We start from the raw sequence: 13,985 nt of genomic DNA on the forward strand, positions 1-13,985 counted from the left end.
CTTCACATTATAGTTACTTGAATCACATAAATTTTATGCTTTTGAAGATTTACAAAATTTTTCTGTTTGGTACTTCGCTGCGTTAAAGTATATATTGCAAAAGCCGTATAAGAGCACGTACTGTGGATAGCAGGGCAAGTAATAACATCGAAACGAAAAGCTAAAATTTCAATTTCTGAATATCTTATATAATTTAATAAAAGTTTCCAGTTTTAACCTTGAATAAAAGGATAGTTATGGCCAAAAATTTTTCTGCAACCAAAATAATTAATGAAAGTGTGGTTAGTACAATTAACATAAATACTAAAGTTAGAATTTCGATAAGACGAATTGCAACAGGCATAATTTTTCTTAAAAAAATAATTTACTTTATTATTTTTGATTATTATTTATATATTTAAATAATTGTGTAATATTTCATACTAAACTTAATTCAAAAAGGGATGTCATTTCAAAATCATGGTAACGTAATTAAGAATTTTTCAAATGCGTTAACAGAACAAGTACATTAATGGTTAAACTATTCAAATATACATAATTGCGAACATTGTGTTTAAGTGGTGTAGCGTAATTGTAGCAATGGTAGTAGTTGATGAGAAGGCTGGTAGCTTACACCCTACGTAATCTCTCTGCCCTATACCTATAAGAGGGTTTTCACAACCTTAAGCAATAAATTATACTCCTTAAAACAATATTCCAACCTAGTTAAATCACAAGCCTTCTAATTGCCTACCACATTATAATGAGGCAGAATTCAGCACATAGTCACTCTACAGTAATTTATATCTTATTTTTAGCATATCATACTGAGTGATCAAAGGTAATGTGAAAAGGTTATTGTTTCACTTCAAAAAATATAAATTTACTACATTACTACTATTTATATTTCATCAAAATTTAAATAATCTAAAAATTAAAATTTTTACATTTCAATTATTTCAAGATTTACTTAAAATAATTTGATAAAAATATTGCGAATTTTGAATATAATTCCTTTGTGACTTCGATAATTTTTGGTATTAAGAAATGTAAACCTCTTTCTTTAATACATGGATACATTATCTAAAAAGAATTAAATATTTATTTACAATCAAAATTGAAATAGAAATTTTATAAATTGCGAACTTTACTTACCAAAAATAATATTGTCAGAGCAATTGGCCAAATGATCGCAATTATTAATTTTATCATCCATCCTATAATTAGCCAAACTAAAATTAAAAAGATAGCTGCCGCTATAAAACTTTGAGCACTTCCTGATAAATTAATATTCTTGTAAATCCAGTCAGTTAGTAAAATTCTCAAATTCTGGCCATAGCTCTAAAATTGTATGTATACTCGTATAGAAATAAATTTTAATTTAAAATCTTCAGTACGATCTATTTTACCTGATTTGATGGGGAGCAAATGCCATCGCAACCTTTATATACACAAGAATTTAAATAATTCATTTGAAGAAAATTTAAAATATTACAATTAATGTATAGATATTATAAAATATTAAAACAAATGAATAAATTTAATAAAATTAAATTTTATAATTTCAGAGTAATCAAATTGACATAAGATATTTTTCGAATTTATACATACATACATTTATGTATAAAATTTTTTTAATAAAATTTGAATATTTATAATTACTAAATTTTTACGATATTCTTACAATATCCTTACGATACTCCGTAATATGACTGAATATTTTTTAGAGCTGTATGGCAGCTATGCGATTCTTCCATTGAATCTATTTTAAGGTAAAAAACTCTTAGCAATTATCGAAAGTTTGATTAGTCTATAGCTTAATGGGTTTTTTAGCTGTTGGTTTGATGGGCAGAAATAGCTAATTCGAATCACAATTCATATATGGTTTTGAAGATTGGATAGTACCTTCGAAGTAGAGTGAAAAAATTGATCCAGGCGAACAAGAACAATTATTCTTTTTCTCGAGTTATAAGGTTCAAAGCCTTTTAGAAAACCGTTCAATTTTTTACATTTTTGTTTATAATTCAGATGATATGATAGCTAACACTCATTTAAAAACTCGCTACACTCATTTAAAAACTCATAAAATAAACACATTTGTTTGAAGTCAGTATTCATTTGAATATAAAAAAAATTTAAGATACAAAATCAGTTCGAAACTATTTTTATGATTAATTTCGAAACTTATGAACTGGAACAGGTGGAAAACACTTTTCGGTTATTCAAATATTTTTAAAACGCGCAATAAAAATGAAAATATATTTAAAATTTCTTTTATAACTCTTAACATCAACTTCTATCCAAAAATTTTACCTACAGCAATTTCATAAAAATTTGGAATGTCTTAGAACAGAAACACCCTGTATATATTCAATCATAATTTGTTTTGTATTTTAAGTCATTTTTCGATATAAAATTTTAAAATAAATACAAAGAAAATATTTATGTACATATGTTCATACAAATAAAATGCATTCTTTCTAACAAAAGAACATACATACATATGTATGAATTTACGCGACGATAAAAAGAAAGAACAGAATGTGTATTTGACACCGGTATAAATTAAAAATTACAGTCTTATTCATTTTTTTATCAAAGGAATCTCTTTAATTATATTTAAGTTCCCATAAGAAGATGTGTTTGTTTATTGGCCGTAGATAAAAATTTTTTTAATAATAATATAAATACATACATAATATTATATTGAATTGAGGAAAGTACACATGTACGTATATGTAAATATAAAAAGATTATTAATTGATATTTAATCATTATTATCAAAATTGTGAGGAATTGAAAGGTGCAATTAAAGCTTATACAATTAACCGGAAAAGTTCTTATAATATTAAAAAAATTTACTGAATTTATGTTTGAATGAGAATTATAGGCAATTAATATGTATTATATAATGAAAAATTTTGTAAATATAACCGATCATGATTATATAAAAAATATTGAAAATAGTTAAAATTGTGCTAAAATTATGGAACATATCGTAAATTTTGAAAATAATTGCAGTATTCTTTCGAATAATTTTTAAATTTGTATAATATTTATCATAAAAATGTAATATAAGGTTTTGAGAGTTGAATTATGATTTTTAAAAAATTTTCCAGCAAATTTTAGAAATTTTTCAAGAATGCAATTTTTTCTATGATATGAATATAATTTTTAAAAATAAATATTTTTTTTTTGAAATCACATTTAATTTTGGCTTAATATTAAAATAAATGGATGTGCTTTTGTGAGTTCTTTATAAACTATTCCAATATTAATTCGATTTCAATGAAACTTTGAGAAATTATATTTATAATAATCCTGCGATAGTTTCCAAAAAAAAAAACAACTTTTAAAAAATCTATTTTAAGCCTATATTTTGTGAGGCTCAGAAGCAAAGTGGTCTATATAATCATCAAAAAATTGTTTTCGAGAAAATTGCATTTGAAAAATCAAAATATTTGAAATGCAGCTGAAATGCATATGGATATGATTCCAGCAACAACCTAATATATATTGTTCTCAATGTTTCTTTCATTTTAACGGTAAAAATTTTTGGTCAGACCTTTTTCCTTCTAGAAAAATTGAAATTGTTCGTTTAGCCAAAAAAAAATCGGTGTCTGCAAGCGAAATTTGGATTCACTATCTATGCACATCAATTTTTTTCCTATTTTTATAGACATTTTTAAAAAAATCGAAAATTTCGGAATTGATGGTTAGGTCATTTTGATTTTCAGCCTCCTAGTTTCAATAATATTAAAAGTCAACAAAATGCGGGAGACTCTTCTAATAAAATTGCATACTCCGTTCGTCAAATGTTTATTAATTTTTTAAAAAATATTTATATATTTTTAGATTTTTGTATTCTCATTTTACATAATTAATAATAGCCACTTAGCAGTGTATAATATACATACTTTATATTTTAATATATATTTTATTCATACCCCGTAATATATGCAATATTTACAATATTCCACATTGTTAATATAAGTATGTACACTAAACATATTATTATAATAATGTTATACAAAATATTACGTTACAATAATAATTTTACTATCGTAGAATATATATTTTTTTTTTAATATTTCCTCATTCATATAACAAATCTACATAATAATTTAATGTGTAAAATAAGTAATAAAAATAGAAAGAATAAAAACAAAAATATTAAAAATAAATTCCATGTGCGGTTTTATTAATTTTTATTCTTTTTGCATATTATATTACTGTTCATACATAACATTAAAATTTTAAAGGATTTTATTTTTTTAAATTTCTTTACAATATAATAAAACAATAATTATCACCTCCTGCACCCTCTCCAATAACATACATATGTATTTTCATATATGAAATTGTAACATAGACATTTTATATATTATATTAATATATATTAAATATTATTTATAATTATATACATGTGTGTGTATATTTATATATTATATAGAACAATTACAGGGTATATGCATTACACATCGATTATATATCTAAAATGTCAGTTGTTATTACATATAACGTACATATATATATATATACATAAAATATTCGTTTATATGTATACGTAAATTCGTAAGCTTGTAAATAATAAAAGAAGAGAGAAAACAAAAAATATAAATATACTATAATTTTCTATAACAAAAAAAAAAAAAAAAATTGCATTCATTATCACACAAAATTGCACGTGAAAAACACCTTTAACAGCGCAACTCAAAAAAACCAAAATAATATATTTAATCAAAATTCAAAGAAAAACAAAATAAGAACAATAAAAATACTTGGCTCCAACAGGTGAACACAAAATATTACACTTTTTTATTATTATTATGTTTTGATAATACACATACGTTTTTTTTTCTTATTTTTTTTTTGTTTTTCATTTTTCTATATTAAAATTTTGTATTATATACAAGACTAAAAAAACATACAAGGGAAAATACACGTGAAAATTCTCGTAAACATTTTTAATACGCAGGACACGTTTATGTCTTCATAATAATGTCAAATGAATAAAAGCAGAGAAAACAAAAAAAAAATACAAATAATTATGAAAACAGAAAAGAAAAAGGACAATTAAATGAAATTAATAAGAGAAAGAGATGAAAATATATTTTAATTTTGCTGTAGAAATTTTTCTTTAATTTTTGTTTTTAATTTTCATTGTTATTGTTTTGTATTTTTCATCAAATTTCCCACTTTACAAATCACTATATTCCTTTTAAACAAAAAAAAAAATGAATCATCATACTATTTCACAAATTGTCATAAATTTTTTAATAACATATCCAATTCCATATCCATATATGGAATTGGACCCTCATATCCAATTCATATTTTATTTAACAGCAATTTCAATTTTATTAGTTTGTATAGCAAAATTCTTTATGAAATAACGTACCTTCAACTTATATTGCATTCATAATTGTTAATATTTTTTTTTTATTATTAAATAAATGAGTAAATTGATATATACATATTTAAAATAAATAATATTTTCATGTTAATCAAAAAATAGAAATATTTAAATTGATTACATTTCGCATATAAACAATAGCGAATTGAAAGCAAAAGCAAAGCCACTGTCGCTTTACGGAACTAATATGTTCTGGCAATGTTGTCCGTAAATTGAAATTTTTTTTTTATTACATTAAATCACATTACGTTACAGCCACATAAAATATACTGGGATTTTATTATTATTACAACATTAAATTTTTCCGTTTTACAAATTTTCCGTAAATCGAATTTTTCATTCCGTAAAAAGAGACTTTTAGTTTAATTTTTTGAATTCCGTAATACCGAAATTTCGTATATCGAGTTTCCGTTAAGTGAGGAATCATTGTATTGTAGTATAATATTCAACCTTTCACAATAATTCACAATATATACAAAAAAAAATAAATACCATTCTGAATTAAAATTCAAAAAATTGACATTTTGAAAGTTTTTTAATAAAATATATTGTTTAATTTGTTAAATTTAGCCAATTTTGGCCAATTTAGCAGATTCATATATTTTTATATTCAGGCTAAACTTAAAACAATTTCAATTGATTTGTATATCAAAGTGGAAACGCTGTTTGACTGCATACAATATATAAAATATATTTATTTCTTTTTAACTTTAATATTTTAAATGAAAATTTTGTGCTGCATGCAGAAAGTAAAACTGTGATTTTTTTGATTAAATTTTTTCCTTTTTGTCTTCCTTTTTCTTTTTGTTTTTGTTTTTTTTTTTACCCTGCAGATTAAAGTGTATAGGGACGCCATATTAAATTTTTCGTTATTATCCATGAAGTGAAAAAAAAAAGTGAAATATATATATTTAAAAAAAATAAAATAGAAAATTTTCATTATTAAATAGAAAAAATCTAGTTAAAATTATAGTTAATTAAAATATTTTAATGAAATTAATTATACGCGTGTAGTTTTTTAGATAATAAAAAAATAAGAAATTCAAAAAAAAAAAAATTTTTTTTTTTTTCCTTTTTGCAAATTTTTTGAGTTTTATATTTTAATTTTAAAAATAAAATATTATTTGAAAATTAAAAGTAAATAAATAAATAGTGTAGTATAAAAAAAATAAATTCAAAAGTGTATAAAATTCTTTAATATTAATTCTAATAATAAATTAAACTGTAAGTGTAATAATTAAAATAAAAAAAAAAAATTAAGATTTTAATATTAAAAAAAATAATACAAAAAAGGAAGAAGAAGAAGCAGAAGCAAAAAAAATCCTCGTAAAAATGTATAGATGAAAAATTTTGTAAATGGTACAAAAATGAGTTAGCTTCTACTAAATTTTCGTTAAGATAATATGGTTGAATTTAAGAAATATTCTATTGGAATTTTCATTTTTCTTGTGATATTTCCCAATTTTGCTGAGTTTTATGCCCAGCGAACTACGGCTGATGAAATTAAATATAATGCGTGAGTATATATATATATTAAAATATAGCAACATATATATATATAAAAGGAAAGAAAATTTTTCTATTTCTATATATATATATATATATAATTTAAGAAATCCTTAATTTAATTTCAAATTTTCTAAATATATATATATATATATATAAAAGGATTAATAATATTGCAATTAATTTATTTGCATAATATATATAAATTTATTAATTTTATATAATTGTATATATTATAAACCTGAAATATATTATTCCAAGATAAATATAATTAAATTGTAAAATTTAATTCAGGAAATTATTGAATCAAGAAAAAAAAGTTTGGTTAAATCCTACACATACATCCTATATATATATATATATATATATATATATATATATACGGCTTTGTTATTTATAAATATTTTTATAATATTATTTATTTAAAATATATAAATTAAATTATTATCAAAAAAATTTAAATCATATATAGTTTTTATTTTCCTATATATATATATATATATATATATATATATAATTTATTATTTTTGTTTTCTTTTTTCATTTATTATAACCTATTATAATATATATATATATATATATATAGCGTTAAAACTTGGGCTGAAAAGCTTGGAGTTGAATTATGGCATTTGGGGGATTTTATTACACGACGAAAAGATGTTCAAGAGGTATGTATATTTAAAAATACATGTATTATTATAATTTTTAAATTAATTCAAATTAAAATATTTTAATTTTATTAAAACCAAAAAAAATCATATACATTATTATATTCATGTATATTTTTGTATATATATATATATATACATTGTATATATATGATATTTCTTGTACAAAATAATGCAATAAAATATTATACAAGTATATATCTTTGTATATATATGATATACAAGCACAATTTACATTATAATATAGAACGACCTATTGGCACACTTAAATTTTTTGTATGTTTATTTTTGTTTTTTGTTTTTTTTTTATGTTATATATTAGTTTCCTTTTTATTGATTTTTCACAATAATTTTATATGGAACAAGAATTTTGAATGAAAACATTTTTTTTTTTTTTTTATAGTTAGTGATAATTTTTTGTTTTCGTATTTCTATTTTTGAAATTAAGAATTTCATGTAAATATTCTAAATATGTGTATATATATATATATATATATATATATATATAAATATAATTACATATATAGATATATACTACTATTCCCATTATAATTTTTGTTTATTTTGTTTTTCATACACAAATTTATATAATATGTATATAATATGCTTGTATAGTATATAACATTTTCAAAATGTAATTATTATTTTAGTATGAAGTGGGCTTTGATTTAATTATAATTTAATATTATTTAAAATTTATTTAATTAAATCAGAAATTTTATACATTTTGAAATCAATTATATATATAAATCATAAATTTATATGTATGTTTTTGTTTTAGAGTTTCAAACAGGCTCGAGTGGTTGCAAGATCTGGTAGTAAAATTGCTGAAACAATTGCATATGAAATTAAAATGATGATGGATTTAAAAGTTAGTGCTGTTAGAGTAAGTATACAAAATTTTTCTTAAACATTCATATGTAGGTATATAATTCCCGAAAAATTGTTAAATTAATTTGAAAAAGGAGTCAAAATTATTTTTCTTAGGACATTTTCTTTTATTGTATAGGCTATTAAACTTTAAAATGCATTTTATTGTTTTGTTCCCTTATTTTTTTTGTTTGTTTTGTTTTATTTTAACTTGTGTTCTGATTTAATTTTTTTTTTTCTTTAATTTATTTATATTGCAAATATACATATATAGAGAAAGAGAAAGAAATGTAAAAAAAAAAAACAAACAAACGAAAAAAATAAGGGAAAAAATTCTATGCACATATTGACCTCATTTTATAAATAAAAAAATTTTTATACATTTTAAATTACAAAATTATAAATTAACATGGACAATATTATACTAAAATTTTTTATACAGAAATCTGTAAAATAGAAAAAAAAAATAGACTATTTACATTTCTATGTAAAATATACATAAATTTTTTTAACGTTATATGAAAATGAATAATTTTCCTATTTTAATAATTATTGTTATCCTTCATAATATTATAAACCATATAAGAACAAAGTGCTTTATTAAAATAAGATGGAAAAAACACAATTTACTAATTAATATTCAATTCATTTATGAATATTCATTATGCATTTCGTTCGTTCTATAAAAGGAAATTTTTATTTCATTTAAAATTGTTTTTTTTTTTTTTAAATAACATTCGTTAGTATAATTTGTAAAGAATACATAAGTATATACATATATGTATAACAGTTTAAGAATAACCACCACGTATTTCTACCTACACGCTAAAATTGCTATTTTTGTAATATTAAGTATATGCAATAGTTGCATATAATTAGGAGGAAAATAGGTTATGTAAAAATATGAAAACAAGAAAAAAAATTTATTTAATAATAATTAATATTTTGTTAAATAGAAATGACTATCTCAATAATTTATGAATTTTCAACAATTTATATTAATTTGAAGTATACATATAATTCTGGCCACCTAGTATTCTATGGCCAGCACGTTGTAAACATCCTTTCATATATAACGTACAAAATTATAACAATAAAAATTAAAAAAAATTTTCTTCAACCAAATTTCAATTCTTCAAATAATGATCAAGTAATTCATAAACAGTTCAACGTGTTACTATGTTTTCAATACATTAAAAGATCAAGTTTAATAGTGGATAGCCCATATAACACATATTTGTTTATTAACTATTCTTCATCTATAATATTATAGGGTTTGGGTCATTAAATTTGTTTTTGTCTTATTTAAAAGAATTCTTTAATTTTTATATAATTTTCGAATTGCATTTTGATCGGTTTTCTTCATATTCTTTTGAAAACGAAAATAAACATACATATTACCGAAGAAAATAAGCAATAAAATTTTAAATAAACAAAAATAATAATATGTTCCTCAGAAAACAAAAATTTTTTTTCCTCCATTAATTTTTAATTTAAAGATAAATCATTAAAAACGAAAATAGCCGACACTTCTACAACAAATTTCAAAAAAAAAAAAATACAAATTTTTATTATTGAAATTTGAGATTCTAAAAAAAAAAATTGTTATACTTTATTTGGTCGTGTAAAATAATTTTAAAGTAGATTGCTTTGAGAAATATGTAAAAAAAAATTTTATTTTAATTTTTTATATGAATGTAGAAAAATTGTATTCATTTTCAGCGTTAGAAATCCTAGAGTTTGATTCTATGATTTCTTCGTGAGTTTGATTTGTTAGATATACATACATATGTATATATATGTTAGTGAATACCCTACCGAATATCTTATACAAAAACATTGCATTAATTACAATTTCTAATTTCTAATTGTTTTTTTTTTTGTTTTATATTTTAGCGAATAATGGATATTGCTGAAAATACAGCTTTGGCTCATCAAAACGAAAAACTTCAAGCAAATTTTTCATATTATAATGCAAAAGAAATGTTGGAACCTCATGAACCAGAGCCCACCGAGCCACCAATCCCTGATTTAGAAGACAGTGGTGTACCTAAAATCAAATTGCCACCGAAACGGATTATATTAACAGAAAAGGCTGAATTCTTTTCAACACCAGTAAACACCAGTTTGAGTTCAGTTCATGTTCCCACGAACGTTTTCGATCGAGGTAGGTATTTAAACAAAAAAAAAAAATTATAATTATTATTATACCAATAAGTAACATTTAAAATTTTCTTTATTTTTATTTTTGTGTATACTCGTTTTATTTTTATTACATACATAAATGTATACTTTTTTTAATTTTTTTTTTTTTTAATTAATATAAATATAAATATTTAGCATCGGAAGTTATACATGCAATCAAATGGTCAGAGAATTTAGATGAAACATTTCGTGATAATTATAAAAAGGATCCAACATTATCATGGCAATTCTTTTGTAGTGCAACTGGTTTTATGAGACAATTTCCGGCATCAAAATGGCAACAGGATCCAGTTGATTTATATGATTGTAGATTACGTTCATGGTTTATTGAAGCAGCTACTAGTCCAAAAGATATGATAATTCTTATGGATGGTTCAGGCTCCATGACAGGACAGAGGCTAGATATTGCAAAACATCTTGTTAACACAATATTAGATACATTAGGAACAAATGACTTTGTTAACATCTACACCTTTGGCGAACATGTCGAGCCTGTTGTAAAATGTTTTCAAGAAACTTTAGCACAAGTAAATAATTTTTAATTGGATTTATACAGAAACAAAAGAAAAAAAAAAAATTAGAACATAAAAAATTATTTCTATTTTCAAAAATTTCCATTTTAAGAAAAAAAATTTTTTTGAAAACAAAAAACAAAAATTTCTAAGCAAAAAATGCAAAACTAAAGTGCACTTTATAAACACTTTTCTATCGCTTTCAAAATTGCATAACTATGTTATAAAGAATGCAACTATACCAAGAATTTAAAATTTCGCTAAAAAACAAAAACAACTATGGACTAGTACTATGCTTACTTAATGTTGTGCTTTTAAAATATTATTATTTTAAATTATTATAAAGGAAAAATTTACACATTACTTGTGAATCAAAATTTAAATATTAAAGAAAATTGAATAAATTTGGAAAATATGAAATTTTCCAAAATTGTTCTCTTTTCTTACCTCATGCATTTTTATCTTAAACAAATTAGACCTTAATGTTATTCTAGTATGTTTAAATTTTTCCTTTACATTCTTTCACAAAATGAATGTTTGTACATAATATGCACAGTAGTTATTGTAGAAAATACATTATGATTTTTTTTTTTATTATCTAGCATTCTAGCTATATAATTAGATTATATAAAAGAAAATTTTAAATATTTTTTTAATTTGATGATATTTAAAATTTTATTTTCTTCTTCTTCTTCTTTGTATTTCTACATTAACAAATTATGTATCTATTATTGAGATTTAACAAAATTAAATTTTAATATTTTTGTTTTTTTAGCTTCCAAGTTTCCTGTCATGTAGTATAAAATTTTAAAATAATCTGAAAGCTGCGCTATAAATTCACAAGCATTATACTTTTTTTTTTATTTGTTATTTTATAATATGCAGAAAATTTTAGTTTATATATTTAATTTTTATTTTTTGATAATGCGAATCAGCTTAAATTCAGCCTAATTTTTAGCATTTTTCCAAAAAAAAAAATTTTCGAAAAAAATGTGCTTATTAGTTTCATTCTGTCCGCCCCCCGTCAGTTCGTGTACCTATTTATAAGACTTTTACATCCTGTTAAGATAGAAGACTTAAATTTTAAACACGAATAGATTTTATTATAGAAATTTATTTGAGTAAAGGAGAAAACCTCTCGAAATTTGCAAAATTTGAATTTCCGATACCTTATATTTGCGAAACTACAATTTTTTTCTAAATTTATATAAAATCAGAAAGGTAAAGGTAAATGACGCGTTGTCCAAAAATTCAATTATTTATCTTAATTCTATAACACTTCGTTCAGTTTTTCTTTTGCTCATCCTAAATGTATGCAATAAATTGATATATTTTTGTATACATACATAATATATAGATGAGAGTAATTTAAATAATTTGGTAGATTTTTATTTTATAATCATTATTTTCACTTATTCATGGGAAAAGAGCTACTATGCAAACCATTGGTTTGACCTCAGATTTATATTTTTAAGTAACTAAAATGAAAATAATAGCGAAATTGTGTATGAAATAGGAAAATGGTACATGGTATTTTTGTACAGTACTGTACAGTAGCACACTAGCTAGTCATTAGTTAAGTTGTGGAGAATTTTTTTTATACAGTTCACAATAAGAGGAATGAGAGAAGATAGTGTTATTATCTTATTCTTGTTTTTAATCTCATTTTTAGTTGCATAATAGTATGTAACATTCATATTTTGCACTTAATATAAAGAAACCAATATAATTCTTGAAATAATGTAATTTTATGAATTTCAAAAAAGAGAAAATGAAAAAGAATAAGAAAACGCCGGAAAGAGATCTATATAGATTATAATGCTTTTACTTTGAACTTATTAGAATTAAGCAGAATGATAATACAATATAATAACTTAAAAATACTACGAGTATTTAGTAACAATAATGAACGTGAGTTATTCTTTATTTAAAAATTGCAAAATATATTGAAAGCCTTGAGTTGCTAATTCGATTATTACAAATATTTTACAATGGTTCATATATATATGTAGGTGTAATCGGTAATGTCAAATGCCGGACGACAACGATTGCATCTCATGGTCATTAAGCGGCAATCAACAATATTTATGCTAAAAAATTTTTCCATATCAATTTTCGTAAATAATTTTTGCATTCAACTCAGTTGACAATAAACTGCTTTAGCAACAAATTAATTTTAATAATTTGAATTTGATATTTTACTTTAATGTTATTTTATTAAATAAAGTCAATTTATCTTATTCAAAATTTTCTATTTTGAAAAAAAAAAAATTAAATCTGCAGTTAAAATGTCAAAAAAATTTTGACAATATGACAGGAAATTGACATATAGATATCTGTTATATAGATATGACAACATTAAAAGTCACATTGCTTTTGTTAACTCTGCAATATCGAACTGGATTTAATTCACATTTTAACATTTAACATCGATTTTAATTATCGATTATATCATATTAAACTATTTAGCTCGGAATAGGTACAGGAATTTAAATATAAGGATTGTAGCTTTTAGGAAAGGAATTCCAGACTAATATTAAAGTTATATTGTAGTTCAATTTGATAAAATTGCATATGGTTCATTTATATGGTTCATTCATTTAAATTATGTTGGCTTCTCTCATATTTCTTGTAAACACTTTCTTATCGGTTCTTTTTAAAAGTTAAAAAAAAAATACATTAAAAAACAGGTTGATGCAATCTTAAATTATGCACAAAATTACAAATTTTTGTAAATACATGATTTGTGTATAAATATTCAATAATGGTGATTTAATAAACTGAATCACCATAAGAACAATAAACTCAAAAATCGCATTTTATAAATAG

General features: G+C 21.9%; 1 protein-coding gene across 4 annotated transcripts in view; it reads left to right on the forward strand.

Annotated features, from left to right (window-relative positions):
• Positions 1 to 2,601: 2,601 nt before the first annotated feature.
• Positions 2,602 to 13,985, forward strand: part of LOC129609036 (voltage-dependent calcium channel subunit alpha-2/delta-3) — a 41,411-nt gene continuing 30,027 nt past the window's right edge. For 2 of the 4 annotated variants that reach the window (XM_055520876.1, XM_055520877.1), the window contains exons 1-6: positions 2,602 to 2,707; positions 6,229 to 6,911; positions 7,488 to 7,569; positions 8,351 to 8,455; positions 10,336 to 10,606; positions 10,780 to 11,171. In XM_055520876.1, coding sequence (XP_055376851.1) covers positions 6,799 to 6,911; positions 7,488 to 7,569; positions 8,351 to 8,455; positions 10,336 to 10,606; positions 10,780 to 11,171 — 963 coding nt within the window. In that variant the 5' untranslated portion in view covers positions 2,602 to 2,707; positions 6,229 to 6,798. The remainder of the gene's footprint in view (positions 2,708 to 6,228; positions 6,912 to 7,487; positions 7,570 to 8,350; positions 8,456 to 10,335; positions 10,607 to 10,779; positions 11,172 to 13,985) is intronic. The other 2 variants (XM_055520879.1, XM_055520880.1) reach the window with 1 other exon arrangement.

The sequence above is a fragment of the Condylostylus longicornis genome, unplaced genomic scaffold (assembly GCF_029603195.1).
Source record: "Condylostylus longicornis isolate FDR11 unplaced genomic scaffold, ASM2960319v2 ptg000038l, whole genome shotgun sequence".
NCBI lineage: Eukaryota > Metazoa > Arthropoda > Insecta > Diptera > Dolichopodidae > Condylostylus > Condylostylus longicornis.